The 23,981-nt window shown below is 39.1% G+C and overlaps 1 protein-coding gene across 15 annotated transcripts in view; it reads left to right on the top strand.

Moving 5' to 3' along the window:
* Nucleotides 1-23,981, top strand: part of ablim2 (actin binding LIM protein family, member 2) — an 88,036-nt gene that overhangs the window by 63,232 nt on the left and 823 nt on the right. For 7 of the 15 annotated variants that reach the window (XM_076881496.1, XM_076881494.1, XM_076881495.1 and 4 more), the window contains 11 exons: nucleotides 2,868-2,945; nucleotides 3,068-3,211; nucleotides 3,996-4,028; nucleotides 4,768-4,885; nucleotides 5,774-6,046; nucleotides 10,674-10,781; nucleotides 12,371-12,424; nucleotides 17,612-17,649; nucleotides 17,838-17,937; nucleotides 18,015-18,073; nucleotides 23,129-23,189. In XM_076881496.1, coding sequence (XP_076737611.1) covers nucleotides 2,868-2,945; nucleotides 3,068-3,211; nucleotides 3,996-4,028; nucleotides 4,768-4,885; nucleotides 5,774-6,046; nucleotides 10,674-10,781; nucleotides 12,371-12,424; nucleotides 17,612-17,649; nucleotides 17,838-17,937; nucleotides 18,015-18,073; nucleotides 23,129-23,189 — 1,066 coding nt within the window. Of the gene's footprint in view, nucleotides 1-2,867; nucleotides 2,946-3,067; nucleotides 3,212-3,995; nucleotides 4,029-4,767; nucleotides 4,886-5,773; nucleotides 6,047-6,669; nucleotides 6,742-10,673; nucleotides 10,782-12,370; nucleotides 12,425-17,611; nucleotides 17,650-17,837; nucleotides 17,938-18,014; nucleotides 18,074-23,128; nucleotides 23,190-23,981 lie in introns of all 15 variants that reach the window. The other 8 variants (XM_076881499.1, XM_076881502.1, XM_076881505.1 and 5 more) reach the window with 6 other exon arrangements.

The raw sequence follows: 23,981 nt of genomic DNA, 5'->3' as shown, positions 1-23,981 counted from the left end.
CATCATCGGTACTGATCCCAGTACAGCTTCACTAATACAGGCACTGCGCTCTCTGTGTTAAGTAGGTATTTGCTGTTTGAATTTTTGAGGAATTAAAATGTGTTCTTGTATTGTTTGTGTTAAACAAAATGCCCCTGTAATAACAGAAAAATTTAGTTATGCAGAAGGGGAATTAAAAAGGGAGATGAGAAGATTTAGATTCTCTAGCAAACTCACCTCAAACTGTCTTTTTATATAAATAAAATTGATAGAACCTTTAGAAGTGATACTTAGCATATTTCTGAACTTTTTACTTTTTACTCCTGCTTTGAGTTTTTATGCTAAGCTAGGCTAACCGGCTGAGTCTGAAGTGTGATCATAACATCAACGCTAACTGTTACAATTTACGTACACTCGTGTATGATACGGCTTAACCAGGTTGATTGTCATGAAAACAGTGTTGGAGAATTACAGTTCACCATTTGTCTGCTAAATATTCAGCATTGGGTTAACATTACTGTCGTCCTTCTCCATGGTTTAGTTCCCTCTTGTTGCCATCTTCTAGATATTGTGTCTAACACATATTATCTTTTCAGTTATACTTTCAAGTGTGTTTTTTAAGTTTGAGTGCTTGCAATATTTATATAAAGCCATTGGGACTGTTAAGGCATGAACAATAATGCAGCAATACGGTAAACGCCATGTACATCAAACAAACGAACAAAATGTTCCCCAAAGGTAGTTTAAGGAGGAGCTTATTTCCATCTGTTTACAAATTACAAGCAACTTGAAGAGTAACAGTTAGTCAACGGTATAATGACACGACAGTGTCCCCTAGTGGTCATGGAAATTATGACGGGCACAAAGCAGGACTAACATGATGTAATTCTACAGATGTTATGGTTTCTCTTGGAGAGTAGTCTTATCTTGGATCTGATTGGCTGTTGGATGGATTTAAAGAAGACTTGAGAAAAGTATAACAGGAATGACTAGTAATCCCTGTTTTCTGCTTGTCCATGTCCACAGCTGGGCATAACTCTAACCTTAAAGGAGCACAGTTTTTGTAGAGAGGTGATCTGGATGGATGGGCGAGTTGACATATAATTGGACTTTGACTTTAATTCTGTTTTTTATTATTACAATGTTAAGGTTTAAAGCTGTACTTTTTAAAACATGACTGTGATACGACTGTGGTCTAGCTTGACTTATTTCACTGTAAATGCAAAACTTTTGGGGTTTGAGTTTAAGAGGACACTTCTCTGGGAAGACGATTGTTTTTACTATTTTTTATCAATAATGATGAAAAAACGTGCAGCAGTTGAAGCAGCCATTCAGGATAAGACGTTTATAGGATTTTCTGTGTTGTTACATTACTACCCTAAAGAAAAGAAAGGGCAGCTTTGAATAATAAAAAAATGTATATGATATACGTATACATATGGGTATCGGTCTGATACTGACGTAAATTACTGGATCGGATATCGGAGAGAAATAAAAAATGTAATCCGATCCATTAAATATCAAAAAAGCACCTCACAAAACTTGCGACATGGCGTAACTCTGCTCATAACTGTAGCACGTGGCAGCAGTGTGCGTCACGTGATAGAGCAGCTGTGCGTATTTGTAGCCTCGCTAACAATCCGGCATTTCATCTCCGAGGAAGTTATCCCAGAGAGAAGTAAAGCAAATGTGTAAGTTCATCTCTGAATGTTTATAAAGAATTCCAGCGTTAAGCTTAACAACGATATATGGAGCGACTGCCTCTCTCCCTCCCTCTCCTGCTGCTACTTCAATCATGAAACTGATTAATGATCAGCTGATCGGCTTTTCTGTCGCGAGTCCGTCTCTCTTGTTTGTGTGCTTCTCGCCAGAAAGAGGAAACCAGCGGCTGAACAACAGCAGCACGTTTAAGCTTGATAATCTGTTGTTAGAATTTATTTAATATTACTTTCTACACCAGGATCTTTTTCTACGTAGCTGACGGCTGGTAACTGTGCAGGGGCGGATCTAGCAAAGTTTAGCCAGGGGGGCCGATAGGGCATGAACAGGGAAAAGGGGGCAAAGACATACTTTTCTTTCTTATTCTCATTTAAAATGTCTAGCTTTTAATAAATAATTATCCGAATCTTACACCCAAAGATTTAATCTGATGTAAAATGTATAGAAGTCCATTACTGTATATAGTAACTATTAAGTCTAATATACCCTAGTAAGCTATAGTACATAGAAATATGTTGAATCTATTTAATTATTCTTCAAAAATAATTGATTTCTGTGCATTTTTTTTCACACTGCATCAAATTAAAGTTGATTACGTCAATTAAGCATCATGAGGTGGAGGGTGGGGGATGGTTCCCTATTTTGGGGGGGGGGGGGGGGGGGGGGGGGGGTTAGAAACCTATTCGTTAGGTTGCTTACTCTTTAAAATACCAGAATAGGGAGGATGGTGCAGGTTTAAGTTTATTAGATTGATCAGTGTTGCTGAACTATGAAATATTTTGGGTGCAGTGTATTTTTTGCATACAGGTATAACAGAATAGCTTTAGTGGGTTTTTTTTGTTTGTTTGTTTTTACTTGAGTATGAACTTATATAAAAAGCAGCAAGATATTAAAAAACAGTTTTATTGATTAAAAAACACACTATATCGGATTCATATCGGTATCTGCAGATATCCCAATTTATGATATCGGTATCGGACATAAAAAAGTGGCATCGTGCCATCTCTAATAATATCTTACTACGCATGAGTTTGAATGGATGGCAGTAATTACATGAATGCCACCTTTCTTAACCTGTCATAATTCAGTGTGTTTAAAACTGCTGTGTGTGTGTGTGTGTGTGTGTGTGTGTGTGTGTGTGTGTGTGTGTGTGTGTGTGTGTGTTCCAGGTGACCCGGACTTCATCAGAGAGCATCACCTCAGTCCCGGCATCCAGCGCCTCGGGCTCTCCCAGCAGAGTCATCTATGTAAGACTGCATCACCTCTATTCACCCTTAAGGGAGCAACAGATGACTTTTGTACCTCTGTGCTCCTCCAAGTGTCAGTAGGATGCAAATAAAAACTAAATCTGTCTCCTGTCTGCTGCCAGGCCAAGCTAGGAGAGGAGATGCTGGACTACAAGGACCTGGCAGCCCTTCCAAAGACCAAGGCCATCTATAACATAGATAGGCCTGACATGTTGTCTTACTCTCCCTATGTCAGCTACCCATCTGACGAGAGGCACTATGGAGAGGTAACTCCGACTCCATTTTCATTCGCTGCTGTGATGAAGTTTGTCACTAGTAATTCTTATGGTTTGTCATGACTCCGTTATGAGAGTAGAACAATACTTCTATAAAACAAATTTAAGTTTCAGTAAAATTGTAACTAAAGGGGTTTTAAATGGCTCAGAAAGCAAGTAAACATAACTTTGGTACAGTAACAAGAGTAAATGGAATTCACTACACACATTCTTACCTGCTTAACTGTTAATGAGTGTCAGCCAGAGACTAGCCAAATATGGGCGATATGGAGCAAGTGTTTCTGTCCTGATATTTTTTGTTAAGGTGAATTTGAATGTATGCAGCATATATCCAGACTTAAACTGAAAACCAGAGGAATGTGTCTTTTTTCTAACGATTTAATACATCCAATCATCCTTTTATCTCTAAAGAACTGATTTGTTCACAGGTTTCTTTCTGTCTCACTCCAGTGAATGAATGCAATTTGAGCGAGAAACCTTCCTTGTGTCGCTTCTTCCCTGTCTTTTCGTTTTATTCTTCACCTTCCTCATCCTCCATCATCGCAGTGAAGTCATTCATTAATGCCACACTGACGCAATCCTTTGCAGTTCAGCCACAGCTTCACAGCCCTGGCCTTATAAGCCGAACTGTAAACTTCCTCATTCACTCATCAGCAATGTCCTTGCATTTGGACATCATTGCTCACTCCCACTCTCATTGCTGGTTGGTTAACTCATATATTCTCACATATGAGTTTTTCCTAATCATTGGCTCTTTCCCCATTTTCATTTGCAGTCTCCCCAGCTGCTTTCTCCTACTCCTACTGAGGTAATGTGATGCACTGTGTCTCAATGTGGATGTAAATCATACTTCATCAGTGCCTTCTTGTGTGCTTGTGTGTGAGTGTATGTGTTTGTGGACACAAACAAGTTGTTTGCCATATTTGGGACATAAGAGTTTTCTAGGGTAATTGACAGTTTTAAATGGTTTGTGGGATGTGTTTTAATTTTTGGATTATGTGCAGATATGATAACATTATACTATGTGTTGAGGGGGTAAATCAGCTGTGTTGGATGAAGGACACATCTAAAAGCTGCAGGACACTGGTCCCTGAGGCCTGGAGTAAAGCATGCTCTTTAGTTTCCCTGCCAAAGGCTAATATCAGTAGTGCAGGATTCATTTTCTTAGAGTCACAGTTTTTCAGTTTCAGCTCTTGGCGGATTAGTATAACAGCACAAGCAATAAAAATATATGTAATCAGATTGTTTTTAAAATAGAACATGCATGTTGTTTTGAAAGTTTGAAAAACATCCAAACCATTGGCTCCATTTGTTGATACATATTTGAAATGAGTTCTGCTCTTAATCATAACAATAAGCGCACACATTTCTCCTCACTCCTGTTATGTTGACGTTATGTTATCTTCGCTCCTTGGTGTGACTTGTGCAACATAACTCAGCTGCCTCACTATTAATATTTTAGAAATTTTTTCTCTGATGTTGAAATTAAGGACTGAGTGCATAGAATGTACTCACTCTGTTTTTATCTTCTGTGTTTGTGTATTCAGGGTGATGGGGAAAAATCACCCCGTCAACGGAGGCCATCGAGCCCCAGCTCTAACAGCTCCCTGGGGGGCTATGGGCGGTACACCCCGTCTCGTTCCCCTCAGAACTACAGCCGACCAGGTATTAGCAAAACCCCATAATCCATACATCACTGTGGCCTTATGAAAAGCTGAAAGGTCTTACTTTCCAATTATGTCCAGGTTTAACCTGTATTAGATCCAACAGTTTATGGCTCAGTCACACTAGACTAATAATAGGACAGAGGGTGCTCACTGAGTGCATAACTTTTTTATTTTTAATTTATAAATGGTTGTTTTTGGTTGTATTACTATATAAAAATAAGGTTGCAGAGTGCCACTGTTTTCACTCGGTCGACGCAGAATTAAGTAAAGTCCCAATACAAAACTTGCATTTGCACCATTATCAAGTAAAGTACAAGTGCATTAAAACTGCAGGGATAGTCTTGACAGAACTTGACAGAAATACCAAATTTATTTATTATTTAGAAAATCAAAGCCTCCAAGCTAGTTTAGTCAAACATCTCAAGCTGCGCTGTATCATATACATGTAACATGCTTTACTCTCGTCATAGACCAAACACACTCTCCCAACTTGGTGGTCTGTTTAAGCTACACATCTTTCTTACATGTTAATGCTGCTGCACAGCATCACTGCTTGCTATTTGAGCCCCTCCACCACCCCAGCGTCCACCTGTATGCTCTTCATCAAATCATTACATATGTTTAACGTAGTTGCAGGTGTCTGATAAGATAAGCCTAGGAACTGTTTTCTTCTGTGTTCTGTAATGTATATGTATATCGGGCCTGTTTTTTTTTTTTTTTGTGTATATATATATATATATATATATATATATATATATATATATATATATTACTTTGTGGTTTCTTACCCTTTTTCCAAACAGATTTAAAGGCTTTAAAGAAACTTCGTATCCTAATAAGTTTATCATATGCTTTGTACTCTCCTGTGATTTGCTTGGATACCTAGGACCAGAGATATACCTTGCCGGTAGACACTGCAGCCAAGCTTTACCCCCAGCCCTCATGGGGGGCATTAAGTACCCCTCCACCTGGGCCAGGAACACATCCTCCCCACCCATGTACTATTCTGGTGGGGCTGAAGGGAGCAGTGGTGGTGGTGGTGGTAGTTGTGGCAAGTACTCACCTACACCAACAGGTGGTAGTGCAGGCTTGTCTTTACACCTAAATCCCACCACCCTGGCTATGCTGCAGCAGCACAACTATATCCCTTACTTTAGAGGTATTAGTGACTAAAGACATGGTCCAATGCAGACAATGGACTACTTGCTAGAATCATTCCTGCTAAAATTTTAAAAAGAGAAAAATAATAAAAGCCAACTAAAAATCTATATATTTAAATATTTAAAAGAGGCTTTAACGTGTCCCAAAAGCTGGTTTCCAAGATGCCCGAAAAGAAGCATAGAAACCTGGTGATTCAGCAGCAAACCAGTCCTCTCTGTATTTGACTAAGATCTAAGGTCTTACAGAATGGAGTGCTGTGACCAATGACCCAACTTCGCATGGGTTTACCAACAGTTTAACCGTGTGCTGTAAACTCTCACTGTGTGTCTTTGAGGACCTGGATTTACCATAGACTTATGAGCCATAATGGGAATAGACTATACTGGTGTGAACTGCTGTAAACTTTGGGTCACTCATGAAACTTTATTTTCATTCTGTATTCTCACTGATTCTTGAACTAAAGCCATGAAACCACTGATGCGGTTTTCAGTGTCACACATCCCTGAAATCAACATCACAAACCAGTACCTTTCACATTTCCCTCGCATAATGTAACCCCTGCCCGGGGGCTTATTCAACAAGCTCGCTTTCCTTCATCCCCTGATCTCCCTCACCTCTCAGGGTTCAAACAGGACCCCCTACCTGACCCTAAACCTAGGACATCCCTGCATCTCAGTTTACCTCCTCCTAACGGTAAAGACAATAGCAGTTCTGTTCTCTGTGTTTCCTCTCCCTGTAGTGGAATGGATAGCAGGTTTTGTGATGTTGTGTTCTGGTATTGTGGTGTTAACAGGTTTCATGGGATGCATCAAGGCATATTTTTAGGACTGCTCCTTTTTTCTCATTCTGCTTGCCCTGTTCACTTGTGTCTGTGAATGTGGTTATTGTTGTGCATGGTTTAACTCCTTGTAGACCTGTTTGTGACCCTGATACATCTGGTATTAACTTTTAGAGAATGGTTAAGGGCGATTTCATCTTTGCACTTGTCTGTTCTGCCTAGCTTTGATCTTAGATCTAGTCTGCTATTTTTCTTGAATGATTGTCATTGTCATAATACAGTCTTTATCACCGTGAATTTGATATAAATCTTGAAGACAATGTAGGTTTTCTTACTTGATGATTGACAAAGGGTAAATTCCTAACACAGAATCATTGGAAAAGTCTATTGTGTACGTCAGAGATCTACATTGTGTCAGAGAGGATTAAGAGGATAAGTAGCAGCTTGGTGCTTGCTAATCAAATGCCGTACACTTGAATAGTTGGTCATTGGCAAGTGTGTCCAAAACTCAAAGCTCTGGCAGTTTATTGTTCAGTAGTATTCAGGTATATGTTAACACAATACCACAATCTGGGAGTGGAAGGAGCGCACACACCAGGAGCTACATCACAGACTCTATAGGTCTTGCTTAACATGTTACATGTTGAAGTTCATAATAGTACAATAAGAAAACACTAAACAAGTATGGCTTGTTTGGAAGGATGTTCTAAAAAGAACAGGCCAGCATGGCTTGGGTTTGCAAAGTTGCATGTGAACAAACCACAAGACTTCCGGAACAATATCGTTTGGACAGATGAGATCAACGTGGAGATGCTGGCCATAATGGACAGCATGCAACAGGAAAATGATCCCAACAGATTGGCTGAAAAAGAAAAGAACCAAGGTGTTGCAATGGCCCAGTGAAAGTCCAGACCTCAAACTGTTAGATATCTTAAGAGAGCTGTGCATGAACAAATGCCCACAAACATCAATGAGCAGAAGCAGTGGTGAAGAGAAGCAGAAGAACATTTTTCTTAATAATGCGAGATAGTGATAAAGTGCTCATGTGCTCATGTGTGTGTTCAGTTTTTCACAGGACTGCATCAGGCCCTGTGAAAACTTTCTTTTTCATATCATTGCATCTGCAGATGTTGTCAATTTTTCCGCAACAGGACCCAATAAAATGTTCCATGACACGGTTTTAAAAAAACACTTGGCTTAATACCACCAGTAATCAGTTGATTCAGCAATAAAACCATAAACACAAACTAGTGCACAGTGAATGTGGAGTCTAGAGATATTCCCACCCTGACACTTTCAGGCAATCATACACGTGTATAAAAAGATGTATCACCCACAATAGATAATAATATATGAATTGATATTAATATACCACTTAACTTACCATTTCAGTTTTGCCCTACTGTACCTGCTCCACCCAATAATATGAACATTAAAACTCATGTTAGCAGTGTTGTCTGCTTGTGCCTTGGGCTGCATTTGGCTGCTGTTTTAAACGTAGTTTTATGAGCACATCCATATTGGTTTAATGGGTAAATTAATGGGTAATTAGATAAGCTGCTAATAATTTTTTAGAACTATATAAATTTAAGCTTGAGAAAACTCTTGTAAAATGGCATTATGAGTTTGACCTTTCCAGTCGTTTCAGCATTTAGCACTATCAGAGAGAGCCTAGTTTACTGATGGCTGAAGGGCATGCAAGGTCACAAATGCCCACTCCTTCAAAAGGCTGCACAAGGACTATTAAGCTCAAATATTTGCTTAGTAGTTTTAATTTTTAATGCAATTTGAAGATTACTTGTAGAGTGATTTAAGAGGTGGAGACACATTTTGCACAGAAAATCACGAGCACTTGGGCTGTGGTTTTTTTTTTTCACAGTGGGGTGAAGAGGCTGAGATGGGAACTCTTTTATGGGGAAGATGAAAGAGAGGAGTAACACAGAAATGAAACAGACCAAGCAGACTGATCTGTAATTTGGGATCTGGTTTTCAGTTGCAGTGGCATGCAGCGTAGTGTTGCCTTAGAACTGCTGTTTGTCTTTATGCAACAGACTTGTGTTTTAATGATGTTTTATTGTAGTATTAAGACTTGCTGTCAGCTGCACTCAAGTTATCCAGAAGTTTTTGCTCTGTAGATTGGCCCCTATGGGGCAAAAAGTGTTTTGAAATGAAGTGACACTGATGAAGGATATTTAGGAAAGAACCTTGTAAGGATGAAAAATGCATGTTTTCGTTTTAATCCCCAGATTCCTTGTTAATGATCCCAAGCCATCTTTTATATCTTGTTTTGTGTTATTGGTTTTTGATTAATGAATGACTTTGCCATTGTGTAATCTGTTCAGATAAACTGTAATGCATCTCCTCCCAAACTCTCTTAGCCTCGTGTCTTAGCTCCAGATGTTTGTATGGATGTTCTGCCCTACATTTAGACCCGCACTAACAGTACTGTTGTGTGTATGTGTGTGTTTAAGTGTGTGAAGGGGATCCACTTAGACTTGCGTGACAGTGATCTCATCCACTTGCATCCAGATCCCTGACGATAATTCCTCTGTGTCTAAGGGGAGATGAGTGTGTGTGTTCAGTCAGCTAACACTCTCACACAGAGACACAGTCTCAGTTCTTCCTCAAAGCTCTGGATGTAGAGTGTTTATTACTTTTGGCTTCACTGTTGTCAGTGACTCCATCACCCAGCCTGCTTGTGTTGTAACAGTGGGTGTGCCCTGGTTACGCAGCACCCATATGCATGCAGTCAGCAAAATGCATGTCACATTGTTACACTTAGCACATGGAAAATGTTACGTGATGAGAGGTCATCCGCCCTTCAGGCTATGATACTGACTTTTATTGTCTTTTTTACATTTATATTATAAGGTAAAGACCCTACAATAATAAGGTCACTTATAATTCAAACAAAGATTTGTAGTAGATGTGTGGTAGAAGCTTTTCAACAGCTGTTTCCAAACATTTCGGAGGACTTTCTGAAACCACAGAGTAGCATAGGGTTGACAACTCCGACGGCTTTATATGTTCCAAGTAAATCGCTTGATTGGTTTTCAATAATGACTTCTACGGCATCAGAATAAACAAACTAAAAACAAGTTCCTGCTGTCCTGTGCAGAGTTGCAAGAGGCCTTTTCTATCTTAATGTGCGAGCCCTCTGACATGGCAGACATGTAAAGAACTCTGTGGACATCCCACAATTGGTACTTTTAAACTGGCCTCATACGTTGACATACTTTAAAGAAAACTCTTGAATTAATAAAGTTTTGTATTAATGTCTTTATGCGAGGTAAATTTGACATGTAGCGTAAAGCTGGCAGTAAGACTGAAAAAAGAGTAATAGAAAATGCCAATCTGAATCCTACAGGCTGAGATGTAAGTGGCCTAAGATAAATGAGCATCTGAAACTCTACTTTGCATTTAGCTTCTTAATGATACTTTGAAAGGAAAGTACACTAGGCGACAGACATGTCTTCCTGTGCCTGGGAATCCCAGTAAATATCTAAAAATATCTCATTTGGGCTGATGAACAACATAGTGTAAGATTATTTAACATTAAAGTGCTAGCAAGAATTATTTATAAATCTCATCACTTAGCAGGTAGAAGACCCAAATAACATCCCACAAAAATTTGATTATTCAGGATATAATGAATACAGACACTGTAAATGGCTGGGTTATCAAGTCACTGGATAAGGTATTATAGTAATAGCTGCATGTCTGAGCTGTATAAGTAACCTTACCATAATACTGTTTTCTGCCCCCCCCCCCCTTCCCTTTTTTTCCCCTTCCTTTCCCAAAACCTTTCCCCTTTGCCTTCCATACTCAATGCCCTCCACGTTTGGAGGTAGTGAAAGCGGTCGGAGTACCCCCAGCTTATCCACCTATTCCGATGGCAAATCTCCCTCATCTACTTCTACATACGTGGCTGCTCCCCGGCATTTCCACATACCAGGTAGGCCATACAGGACTGCTTAGCTCACAGCTCAGCCTACAATTTTCACATCATACCGCTTTAAACAATAGGCCATCATTAACTGTAGCCATTATAGAATCCTGATCAAACTAAACTAAACTAAACTTGCTGTAATAATCTGTTGTGAACTTAGGTGCAGGTTAGATTAACTGCAGCAAAGTTAAAATCTCAGCCAGTGGAATTCACACACTTTGGGTGTCTAGTTTGTCTTATTCATTTATTTATTTATTTAGTTATATAAAATGAAATTAATTGATGCAATTTCTTTCCAGTAATTTGCACAGAAAAGCTTTTGACACTATTAAGAAGATCAAAGACATAGAGCTCAATTATTATTTGAACAAGTGTCAGTGTCTCTATTAAGCCAGTGGGTTCTTCTAAATGGCCCGAATCAGCTTGATGAATGCCACCAGTAAATAACTATGCCATCACAGCAGAGGAAAGTTTGTCTTTACCTGGACGGAAGGCTTTGAGGACCAGGCAATTGGTAACATTGGCAAGATTCTTCTTACTCATAAGAGAGACACTAATTATAATTTTCACAGGATTATTATGGTTTTTTCATGCAGACTATTTTAGCACATTACTTCTTTATGTTCTGTTAGGCTCTTGGACTTTAATTCACAGTGTTCTTACTGTTTACTAATTTCAGAATAACTGCACAGAAATAATCAAACAGCAGTGACACAAGAGCCCAACATTTGGAAAAGCAGTAACATTTTAACTGTGTTGTCTTCGCTGTTTCTCAAAGAGGGAAATGGAAAAATAATTCCCATTGTCAATTATATTGTCAGTCATGGAGAAGGGGGAAAAACCCCTCATGCTGGAAGCAAGTTATCCACTTCATGGCTTTCACAGTCATTGCTTTTATATGGATATTGTTTCAAATGCTGACAGGCACTGAAACAATCCAGAGAAATGACCAGCATCTGTTGTTTTATTGTGAGTCCTGTTTCTGCCGTGTCTTAATGTGTGACAGTCGTTACTAAGCATCTCCATCAGAGGCCTAGACAGGTTCACTGACACTAAGATGGATTAGATCAGCTTTAGGGGATAACACACAGTCCTCATCATTCTGCAGAGGTCCTTTATCGAGCACTGCAGTGTTTGCAACAATTCTTGAACAAACCTTCAACTTTGGGCTTATGTTTAATGTTTATGTTATTAATTTAGATGCCATTTTTTAATGATTTTATTTGACATTTTCTCAAATCTGCTAATACAAGTGGACTTTTTGATGCCAGAGGATTATGTGTGGCTGCTGATTTTAATCTTTTAGTATCATTCAATTGTTCTGCATCAAATGACCCGCCATTCCCAATAAATTTATGTGTTTTGAATATGTTGCATGAATTTAAAATTGCTGATTTATTTGAGGTGCCAAAATGAAAATGACAAATGACTTGTGTTGAATCAGCTTTCCTGTTCCCCCGTTTGCTTCTTAAATATATCTCATCCCGCAATAACTGCTAACTCATGCTTCTTTTTCTCCATTTTCTCTTTCTTTCTCTACCCTGCCCATGTTGGCTTCTTCCATTTTCTTTCTTCTGCTCTGTTCCCATCTTCAGAGACTATGGTCAAAGATAATATCTATAGAAAACCCCCCATCTACAAACAGCATGGTACAGTCCACTTCGTCCTTAACGCTTCTTTATCTGGTCTGGTCTCTGCACGATGTGTTGCATGCTGCCCGTCAGTCATGTCATTCATTCCAGTTCTCCTCCTTTATGTTCTAAGAACTGCGCTTGTCTAGAAGGCTCTATGGATCTACATGCATAGAACTGGTGTACTTCACCCAGAATCCATGATTGTTGAACAATTGGATGGTGGGCAATGCTATGGCAATTTAACAACAAAATATAATAATAATTTTAAAAAACCCTCAAAGTTTCTGATCAAACATTTTAGGTGTGCGTTACATGATGCTACCTACAGTATGACCCTTCTCTGAGAGCAGATGGCCTTGCTTTTACTAAAACCCAATCGGATATTCTGCAGTGTAAAGGTGTGGATGACACGTCTCTTAGTTTAAAGGCTTACAGATGCAGAATATTGCAGTGGATCCCAGAGAATTCCTGTAATCCAAGCAGTGTGTCATGAACAGTGTTGGTCAAGTTACTTGAAAAAAGTAATCAGTAACTAATTACTGATTACTTCCCCAAAAAAGTAATCCCGTTACTTTACTGATTACTTATTTTCAAAAGTAATTAATTACTTAGTTACTTAGTTACTTTTTAAAAACACGATTTACAACCTGAAGAGGTGATAAAGCGATAGATCTTTCAGCCCAATTCTACTTTTTCTACATAACCCATCATACAAAATGTAATCAAATTGAAAAGTCTCCTATTTTAAAACTTGTTTTATTAGTTTTAATCTTTTAACTTTATGCATCAAGCAAAAATTTAATTATATGCAACATTCTCTGACTTGAATAAATTAGTTTAACATTTAAACCTATTTTCTGCACATTCCAGCACATAAAATAAAATATTTTTTGTGTTTACACTCAGTCTTTCAAATAGATGCAAGTAAAACACAGCAGAAAATAAATAAAGTCAAAGACTCAGCGGTCCTGTTGCTCTATGTTCACCTGTAAAGCAGGAGTTGGGTAGGCGGAGGTTTACCCTGGTGCAGGTGTGCCGCAGCGGTCAGTGGAAGAATCCGCGAGTTTCTCTGTGAGTTTCCCATTACGTCATTGCACACTCAGTGCTTGCTTGGAAGTTTAGGGGTTTTTTTCACTGTAAAAAGAAGTTTTCTTCCCACGCACGATGGACGCTAATGTTTTTGTCACTTTTTATGGAATCAAACTTAAGGTAAGGTCAGTACTTCCACGCTTTAAACGCTGCACCCTCATACTCTCTCCCACAATCGATATGTGATCCATTGTTGATCTGCACACAGCTGTTGTCACTAACAGCGCACTCGCTTACGTCACTGTCGTGAGACATTCTCGCAAAAAATCATGTTTTTAGTAACGCAGTAACGCAGCGTTCCTACGGGAAAGTAACGGTAATCTAATTACTGTTTTTGCAATAGTAATCCCTTACTTTACTCGTTACTTGAAAAAAGTAATCAGATTACAGTAACGCGTTACTGCCCATCTCTGGTCACGAACAATGCAGTTTGCATTTCATTGCAACACAACAAATAAAATTCCTGCTGAAATGTCAAACAAAAAATGAAATGTATGATTTAGGATAATTTATTATTCTGGATATTTACTGTTTAGTTTCTATATAGTTTGAATGCCTTTCTCCATTATTCTGTTACTTTTTGTTCCTTTAAGGAGAAACAAGTATTTAATGTACCTCTCTATGTTAGCCAGCGTTTCAGAATATGCTAACATGTTTGCCTAAAATTGCTTAAAAACTTCTATGACTTGTGTTCACTGTTAACGAAATCATTTACCGCAGGCTTTTGGGAACTATCCCATTTAATGATGGTACTGGCACCTAAAGGATAGAGTATGTTAAATACAGTGTTGGTCAAGTTACTTGAAAAAAGTGATTAGTTACTTTACTACTTATTTACTTACTTAGTTACTTTTAAAAAAAAAAACACTCTGAATAGGTAATAAAGCAAAAGACCTTTCAGCCCAATTCTACTTTCTCTACATAATCCATCATATATAACGGAGTCAAATAAAAAAATGTATTTTTAAAAATTGTTTTATTAGTTTTAATCTTTTAACTTTATGCACATTGCATTAAGAAAAAAATATAATCAACAGTCTTTGACTGGAAGAAATTAGTTTAACATTTAAACCTATTTTCTGCATATTACAACATATAAAATAAAATAATTTTTTATGTTTATACTCACTCTTTCAAATAGATGCAAGTAAAACACAGCAAAAAAATAAATCAATCAAAGAGTCCTGTCGCTCCTAAATCAATTTTCATCTGTTTAAATGGTAAATGGCCTGCATTTGTATAGCGCTTTTCTAGTCCATAGGACCCCAAAGCGCTTTATACTACATTCAGTCATCCACCCATTCACACACACATTCACACACTGGCGATGGCAAGCTACATTGTAGCCACAGCTGCCCTGGGGCGCACTGACAGAGGCGAGGCTGCCGGACACAGGCGCCACCGGGCCCTCTGACCACCACCAGTAGGCAAACATGGGGTTAGTATCTTGCCCAAGGATATTTGGCATGCAGCCAGGATGCAGCCTGGGATCGAACCACCGACCTTCTGATTAGTGGCTGACCTGCTCTGCCACCTGAGCTACAGCCACCCCAGCGGTGGCTGTTTAGCAGGAGTCATGTCAGTGGGGGGATCCGGGGATTTCTCTCTGAATTTCACATTCCCGTGGCAGCGTGCTTGGTCCTCGCTCAGATTTGAAGTTTAATTTTTCGCTGTAGAAAGAGGTTTTCTTCCCACGCAGAGTGTACACTAATGTTTTTGTCACTTTTCACGAAATCAAACTCAAAGTAATATCAGTACTTCCACGCACTCCATTGTTGATCTGCGCACGTCTGTTACCACGGACGTTGCATGTTCGTGCATCATTGTCATGAGACACTCTCACAAACAAACTCACAGTTTAGTGACGCAGTAATGCAGCATGCTTAGGGGAAAGTAACAGTAGTAGTAATCCCTTACTTTACTCGTTACTTGAAAAAAGTAATTGGGTTACACGTTACTGCCCATCTCTGGTTAAATATCGGGGAGTCCCGATCAAACATATATACACATTTGCTAAATCAACATTGTTCAGTATATGTCAGGTTATCTCTCGTTTGGGGTCTGTAGGTAACATTGTTTCACAATGTTATAATTTATTTTTTTTTACCAATTTTAGAAATACCCCTAATTTCAATATCTCACACAGTGAAACATTGATTATTCATCTTCCTAATCCAAACTATGTGGGAGTGGAGCTGTTTGGGATTTGGGCCCATGGGTGTTTTTTGCTCATCCTGTTCCTGCATGTGTGCACTCATTCCACCAGCTCATTGGTTGGTTTCATTGGTGATGCTGTAACTGTGTGTACACTGTGAATGGTCAGGCACATGAATCATGTTGTGTTAGTCTGTTCGGTTAGTATGGTGACGTGTCTCTGTGTGTCTCTACCCTAATCATTGTGTTGTGTACCTAAATTATATTTTTGGTCTACACTTCTAGTAACCCTAGACTATGTTGCATACTTTAAGAAATCTAGTCTAACTTCACAGGGTCACCCAAAATGCATGAACACGGGACTCCAAGGAGCTAATGTCACCACTACCACACAAGGATATCATCATCACTATCAACAAGTAACAGTGACATGTAAATCAACTGAGCTGGCTTTTGACAGCTAGATTGGAAGCATTCAAGCAGACATTAGATCACTGACAAAGTGTACTGTTTGCCAAAAAAAGAAAAACAACTTTACTGATCTCCTAACTGCCTTTAAACTTGTGATGTGTTTTAGCTTAAGTTCATTTTCAGTGGGCTACACCTACTTTGTGGGAATTGGATCCAGTTTTTTTAGGGCTCATCTCTAAAGTTTTAATGTTTTACACACTCTTGCGTATGAATTCACATAACATCATAATGTCAGTATGTCAGAAACATCACAAATAGCTCCACATGCTAATATGATAAGTTTACAACAAGGCTGTGACCAACACATTTTAAGATTTAGTTTCTCTTGGCCCCACAACCTGAAGATGTACATTAATTAACACTGCATTGGGCTATCAAGTGCCTATACTCCTGAAATTGTCTTGTGTTGCAATGCATTCTAATAAAACAGCTACTAGCCTGTTCCTCACTATGACCTCAGTCACACTGGCTTAGATACCATCTTTTATGGCCCTGCCAACCAAGATGAAATTTTATGAAAACACTAGCGCAGAGATAATAAGTGTGACGCAAATAATAAAAAGAGAATGTTTGCCTTTAGAGTAAAAGTTGTGCGTCACAGTTTTAACTTTTACTGCGAAGTTCTTTTGATTCTGGTTTGTGTTGCACCTGTTTTTGAGTCTCTAACAGCAGCCTCCACTAACTATTCTCCAATAGATATTTTTCCCAAGCAATCTGTGATTGCCAGGAGGTTGCCAATTGGTCCCAAGCCCTTTCTGACAGAGGTCATGTTGAAAGTTTTGCTATTCGGCGTTGCTTTTTTCAGAATTGTGAAATCGTTAACAGAGAGATTAAGGATAAGTATATAACAATACTATTACTTATAAGTAAAAGTAATAAAATAATGTTGCACTTTGTGTTTTGCTTCCAGATGACGGTTTATTTATTTCAGTATTAACTACAGGACTGGAAAATTTAATTCACCAAATACAAAGAGTTGATTCTTTAGAGGAAATTGTTGCCCTCGGCCATTGACACATAAATTTGAAAGCTGAAGTTTGGTTCTTGAGTAAGATAGATTGTCAAAGCAACATTACGATTCTCTTCTGGCACAGTAATGATTCACAGGAGAGTTCATGGTCATCTGTCATTTAGCAAACTGGTTATAAATGTAAAAGAAATGCTTTTGGGGGGTCAGATCTAGCCATTTCTATCTATCCTCATGAGACAAGGGATATACATACAGAGTTTTATGGTGACTAGACTTGTAGATGGTCAACAAGCCAATGTCCCACGGTGTACAGTGTAATCCTTTAGTTAAAGTATGAATTTTCTCCATTTTTGTAACATTGTGCTTGTGGAGCTCCCTGTGGATGCTCTCTGTGGCCGATGATGTCATGCAAAGGGGTCCAGGGATTACTATTGGTGTTAATAGTGCAGCACAAGGGAGCCGAGAGAGAGATAATCCAGCACAACTGTCACGTCATGTAACATCTGACTGTTTTACAGCTTCTAGAACATCTTGGCAGGATGGTGAGGATAGCAAGGTGGGTCTGTGTGTACAGTTTCTGTCTTTATCCGTCTTTCCATATCTGTCTCTCTTCAAGTCATTTTCTTAAACTTTACAAATGTTGTACATCCATTCACTAATTTACTAACTCATACTATGCCATCATCCATCACCTCTTTCCATCTTTCTGTCCTTTTCTCTCTGTCTCTTACTTTCTCCTTGTAGAGGACCAGTTGGATGATTTTGAAGAGTGAGATTGATGGTCAGATCGACATCGACCCCCGCAAATCAACCTGCAGTCTGCCCACTGACACTTCCCAACCTAGTGAGTATCTATTAACAAGCTAGATGCTGAACTAGAGCTGACATAAATGAAAATAATTGTCTTTGCTTTTTTTTTAGATTTCCCTTACAATAAGTCTGCATCTTTACCTGGCTATGGAAGAAACGGCATCTACAAGGTGAGCAGACAGATTCTGATATAGAATGGCCATCAAGATGCACAATCTCAGATCTTTGGTAGATCAGCCAAAGATCTTATTTTAAAAGTGTCTAAGAAAGTCAGGTTTAATTTTTTAACAGGACCTGTGTTACTGAGACTTAGCACTGGAAACTCCGAACACTGAACAGTTAACGGTTGATGCCTAGCACCAAACCAATTCACATTTACAGATGAGATGTCCTCACCATAGTTTGGTGCTTCATTAACGCTACAGTCGCACTAGGGAAAACAGTGATTGGAGACTGGAGCATGACCAGAATTACTGTGGCAATGTGCAATACACTTGCAGTTTTGTTGCCTTTCAAGTGGTTACTTCGAAAATGGAGACCAGGTTTGTGACCACTCGCAGTCATTGCTGTCTTCAAAGCTATTTTTGTGCCTCAACATGGTGACTGGGATAAATCAGCAAAAATCACAAATATTTTACCGTCTGTTGCAAATTTCATGCACACAAATTCACATTAACTACTTACGCTCAGTGATCAGTGAAATTTTCACAGATCTGAAACAGAATTTCCTTCACAAATAGTGACAGTAACTGTGAAATGACAGACTTTGCTTGTATGTAGGAATACCAGCTGACTCAAGTCCCCTCTGGCAAAGAGAGGTAAAACAGACAAGCTGCGCTTACTGGCACAGAATGACTCCGATTAACTATAACGTGTTGGAATTCTGTTTGTGTTTTTAAATTAAAGCAGTAATTTTCAAAACCTTGTCAATGGTTCTGATACTGACTGCAGTCGGCTCAAGTCGGAGCATAGTTGTTTAGAGACAACTTGCCTTCTACCAGGCAACCTGGCAAACACTTCACATTGCAGTCACCACAACTACTTGTGATCAGTGACCAGATTTGAAAAAATGCATTCAAATCAGTACCAACAATGGCTCCTACTTGCAATGAAGTTGCCATCCTGTTTCTACTATAGTTTAATTGAGCAAATATAGAACAAATAGATGTCTGGATCTGACAGCTTTTGCCATTTAGACCACTAGCTGGTGCTGTTTCCCATTCAGGGTCTCCATTTCTATGTGATAACACCATGGCTCTATCAAACCAACACTTTCCAGCCTTGTATAGCCTCCCACTCACTACTAATCAACTCAGGAAACCTCAGAGTAGGATATAAACCATTTAAATGTTTTGCTCTACCTTAAAAATCAACCTCCCTTTCCCCACAGCTTTGGTATCAAATTTCACAGGGCCAGTCAGTACCATTCAGTCCACACAGGCAGTGCTCTGGTTTATTTAGGACTTTGGGGGTAGTCTATGAGCCACTGATGCAATATAGCTGCTCTCCCTCGGTGTTTGTTGATGGATAGAGGACAGGCAGACAAAACAGAACAGAAGAGGAAATGAAAGCTCAAGAGCTACAATAGAGTCATGGCAAACTATATTGAACTATTTTTCACATGCTGAAATTATTGTTAACATGGTGGATCTAGTGTGCTACAAGTACAATCAAGTGAATGAGACTTACTATCATCGGCTGATTGGAGAGTTTAGTGGTGCACAGTGAGGCCAGATGTATAAAGAGACTTGGATGAGATGGTACGCTTGACACACTGCCTGCACAGAGTTATAAGGCGCTATATCCCGCATAAAGATCTCGAAAAGCTCATCCACGCCTTTGTAACGTCGAGGCTAGACTATTGTAATTCACTTTATTGTGGTCTCCACTCTTCCCTTTTACAGAGATTACAGACAGTTCAGAATGCTGCAGCTCGCATTCTAACCAAAACCAGCAAGTTTGCCCACATTACTCCTGTCCTTGCCGATCTGCACTGGTTGCCTGTCAAATATCGTATTCAATTTAAAATTTTGTTGTTTACTTTTAAAATTACTAACAACACTGCACCCAGCTACCTTAAGGACCTTTTAAACCCTTATGCTCCTGCTAGGGCTTTAAGGTCATCGTCACAGTTACTGCTGGCTCAGCCCAGATCTCGACTTAAGACTAGAGGTGATCGATCGTTTGCTCTTGTTGCACCTGTGCTGTGGAACAATCTCCCGATTGGCATCCGGGCATCTGATTCTATTCATTCTTTTAAATCACAGCTTAAAACATATCTTTTTAAACTTGCCTTCTCCACCTTTTAATTGCTGGTTTGTTTGTTTGTTTGTTTGTTTGGTTGCTGTGGCCTATTGACCTCTTGTATTAATTCCCTCCTATCTTTCTATTGGTGTCTTTTATTATGGTGGTACAGCTTTTATCTTGCTATTACCCATGTGCTGTAGTCATTCTTATTGGTAGCTTTTATCTATGAACATAACTCGTTATTTTTATTTATCCTTTATCAATGTTTGAACCTTTTATTGTTTTATGTAAAGCACTTTGGTATGCCCAAGGCTTTTAAATGTGCTCTATAAATAAAGATTGTTGTTGTATAAGAACAGAGAAAAAAATGCATGATGATTGCAGCTGGCAGGGTTAACAACAGTGCAAGTCTGACGAAGTTACCTCTGGTCCGAGCGTGGTGTCTTTAACATGCTGAGTGATGTTGAAGCAGTCTAACAGTAACAAAAATTCTGCAGAAAAGGGGGAGCTGTGAGAGTCAGTATGGACAATCCCCAAGGAGTGTAGAGGGACACAAGGGACAAAGAATCCGATTATTAAGTGATGATGTGACGAATCCTACTTCCGGGTCTAAAGTAGTCTGCGTTTAATATGGCTTTTGTGTTGTTAACATGTTTAATGTTTTGTATTTTCTTCTATTTAATCTCAAAAAGCTCCTAAAAACAGTCAGTGATCACCGTTGACCTCCCTCGGCTTTTATTACCACTAATCATTTATTTAAGCTCAGTTTTTAAAACCTTAGGATGTAACTACAGCCCAGCCCATGCAGCAGTATATGAATGACTAACCTCGTATTGTGGATGGATTATCTCAGTTGTTCTCCTGGCTGAAGTTTGGTCCTTTTACAGCATCCTGCCATGCGATTACATTTGTTCCTGACCACCGAGAACACTCACGTTAACTTTTATCGAGTGGAAAAAAAGTTAGCTTGTTCATATTATGCTAACATAGCTGTGTCGCTAGCGGTCACGTAGCACATCATTATATACCAGCTAGCCAAACTTCAGTAACCCTACAAACGTCACTGCTGTTTAGTTTTCTGTCTTCATTTATGTTGGAAGTGATAAGAAAGCTGTACGTTTTAATTTGTTTCCAAAACCCCGCAGTCAGGACATGCGATATTGTATTTAGATGGAAGCTAGCGAGCTAACTTCCTGCTAACTTCTAACTCCGTTAAATGTCATAAATTCCGTTTTCATGGATGCCTGGATGTTAAACTCAGTTGTTACACCTGGTAGAGCAGAACGCTGATCATTTTATTAAAGATGAAAGACTTTAGACAGTGTTTTAACTCTCAGTAATGCCACAGTGATCATTTGATATATGGACCTGCAGCAGAGTTTAGGCCCAGACACGGCTAGTGACGTCAGACTGAACGATCGGATAGCTCAGAAATAAAGGTAGTTGAGGCTCTTGGGGATGGTAAACCTGAACTACCTGCAGTTGCATAAACAGCCAATCATAGTAATAACACCATTAACACAGACTAGTGACCCCAGGATCACAGAATGGCAATGAAGTTTGTTCTGATGATGATATCGTCTTGTTGGTAGAGAACAGCTGGGATACAATGCTCACTGTACACAAACCTCTCTCGGGAACATAATGCACATAGAAGAGGGGACACATAAGTAGGAAAGATTTCATGATATCAAAGCATTCAGGAGAGAGGATAGGAATTCCAATACTGAATATTTAATAGTTACCTGTCATACTCTAATCATCTTTGACAGACCATAGTAAGCTAAGCATCCAAGGAGTTTCAATATCCTGGCAAGATAGAAGCATCTTGGCATCTGCACGTTGCATTATGGGAATATAGCTTTTATATTCCTCTGTAGAGTTTTTTATGAGACAAAAGACTGATCTTTAACTAAGCTACATGCCAAATATTATGTGGACACTACTTATGTAGCTAAATAGATCTGACTTGTTGAGGAATGAACTTGAGACCTGGAGAGGTTGACCTTTGATGTCTGGTACCAAGGGAGCTAATAGTGATAGATTAGGCGTCTTACGGCACATCCCAATGAGATCAGGATGGGAACCTTTAGAGGCTGAGTAAATGCTTGGGCTGCTTGTCTCTTTCCTTGGACCATAATTCCTAAATGATAGTTTTAAGACTTTGTGCTTTGGAGCGAGTCTCAATTGGTCATTTTAGGAACTGCCAGATACTTCAAGAAATACTGTCTTGGCTTGATTTCTCAGATGTTTAGGCTGACTCTTGGTTTAGTTACAGACACCAAGAAATTCTCTGTACACTGTATATTAGTTTTCTAGCTACCATACCATATTTTTCCACTTTGCAAGCATGATGGTAGGGCATATATTGCATTTCATGTTGTTGCATGGAGACAAATTTAACATGGAACCATTAGCTTCCTGGCAGGCAAGATAGCTAATTAACTAGTTACTTGTGTCAGATGTTAGATGGTGTGGTCTGCCCTTAGCTTGTGTGTTGCAGGGCTACTACAGTGAGATAGACAACCATTCACACTCACATTTCACACCAGTTACCACTTATGTGTATATCGTATATCAATATCCCTGCCAGTTCAGCTCCATGAATACCAATTTATTTTCAAAAATTATTTTTCTTATTTTAAAGAATAGTATTTGTTTTTCACTAGTTTTAACACTAGAAAATGGATTACTGGACAAACAGCAGAGACTTTACAATATCGGTCCCTCCTTGTCTCATCAGTTGGCTTTCAGTCTCTCTGAGCAATGTAATCCAAACTCCCTATCAGACGTGTCACATCCACTTCCCGTTGCTAACTCTGAAAGAATGTGAGCAAATCAAGGGCAACAGCTTTTACTAAAAGGCTTTCAGATGAACCCTTGCTTTGATAAAGAGCAGCAGTGTTCTTGGCGGAATGACACAGAATATCTGAATTATGGTCTAACTCTGTGTTTGTTTAATGTGTGTGTGCCCGCAGGCTGCTGAGATGATGGAGGATGAAGTGGACCCAGACTCCCAGAGCTGGGGAGGCATGAGAGGTGAGAGCGGACATGTATCTTCAGTTCTCATCAAGTTTTTAAAGGTTTTATCAGCAAAACACTCATATACAGCATAGCACATTACACCCAGTGCAGTCTATAGTGTCTTTTTTAACCATGCACGATCATATACCAACCAAGACTACCATACTGGAAGGGGTTAGTAGTATGACAGTTCTCTCACCTTTCTCACCTTACTCATTCTGACCAGGCTACAGCTCAACATCCTCTTTACAGTCTAGGGCTAGCTTAGCATCAGCATGAAAAATACCAAGGTGTCTCTTGGTCTCTGTTGGTATTCTCAGTCTGTTCATTAACACGTTTAATATGCTTTCTATCCTCTAAGTTTGGGGAACCACATAAATTATCTGAGTTTTGCTTGAGAAAAACAACCAGCGAGTCATCCTGGCAAATTTATGAAAATTTATTTTCCCTGTTTTTGACAGTTAATAACATCTGAGTGAAGCTGAAACTTGCTATTTTAACTTTGAGGACTAATTTAGAAATAAATTCAAAATCTTCTTTCCTGTAAAGAGTGCATTCATTAACTTGTAAATCTGCTTTTGAATACAGCCTGGCTTTGGGAATTTAAAAACTTTTTAAATAAAGGTGTTAAGGAAGTGTCATCTGATTACTAGATGATTCACCTAAAATAGAATTTCGGTATTGTAGTTGTTCTCTTACATGAGAACAGCATGTAGGTGGATACAGTGGACGTGGGGGTTGTTGGGAGCCTATCCCATCCTCCATAGGGCAAGAGGCAGGTCACACCCTGAACAGGGTCTGTTGCAG

Source organism: Maylandia zebra, unplaced genomic scaffold (assembly GCF_041146795.1).
Source record: "Maylandia zebra isolate NMK-2024a unplaced genomic scaffold, Mzebra_GT3a scaffold12, whole genome shotgun sequence".
Classification (NCBI taxonomy): domain Eukaryota; kingdom Metazoa; phylum Chordata; class Actinopteri; order Cichliformes; family Cichlidae; genus Maylandia; species Maylandia zebra.
This window is presented reverse-complemented; position numbering and strand designations above follow the sequence as displayed.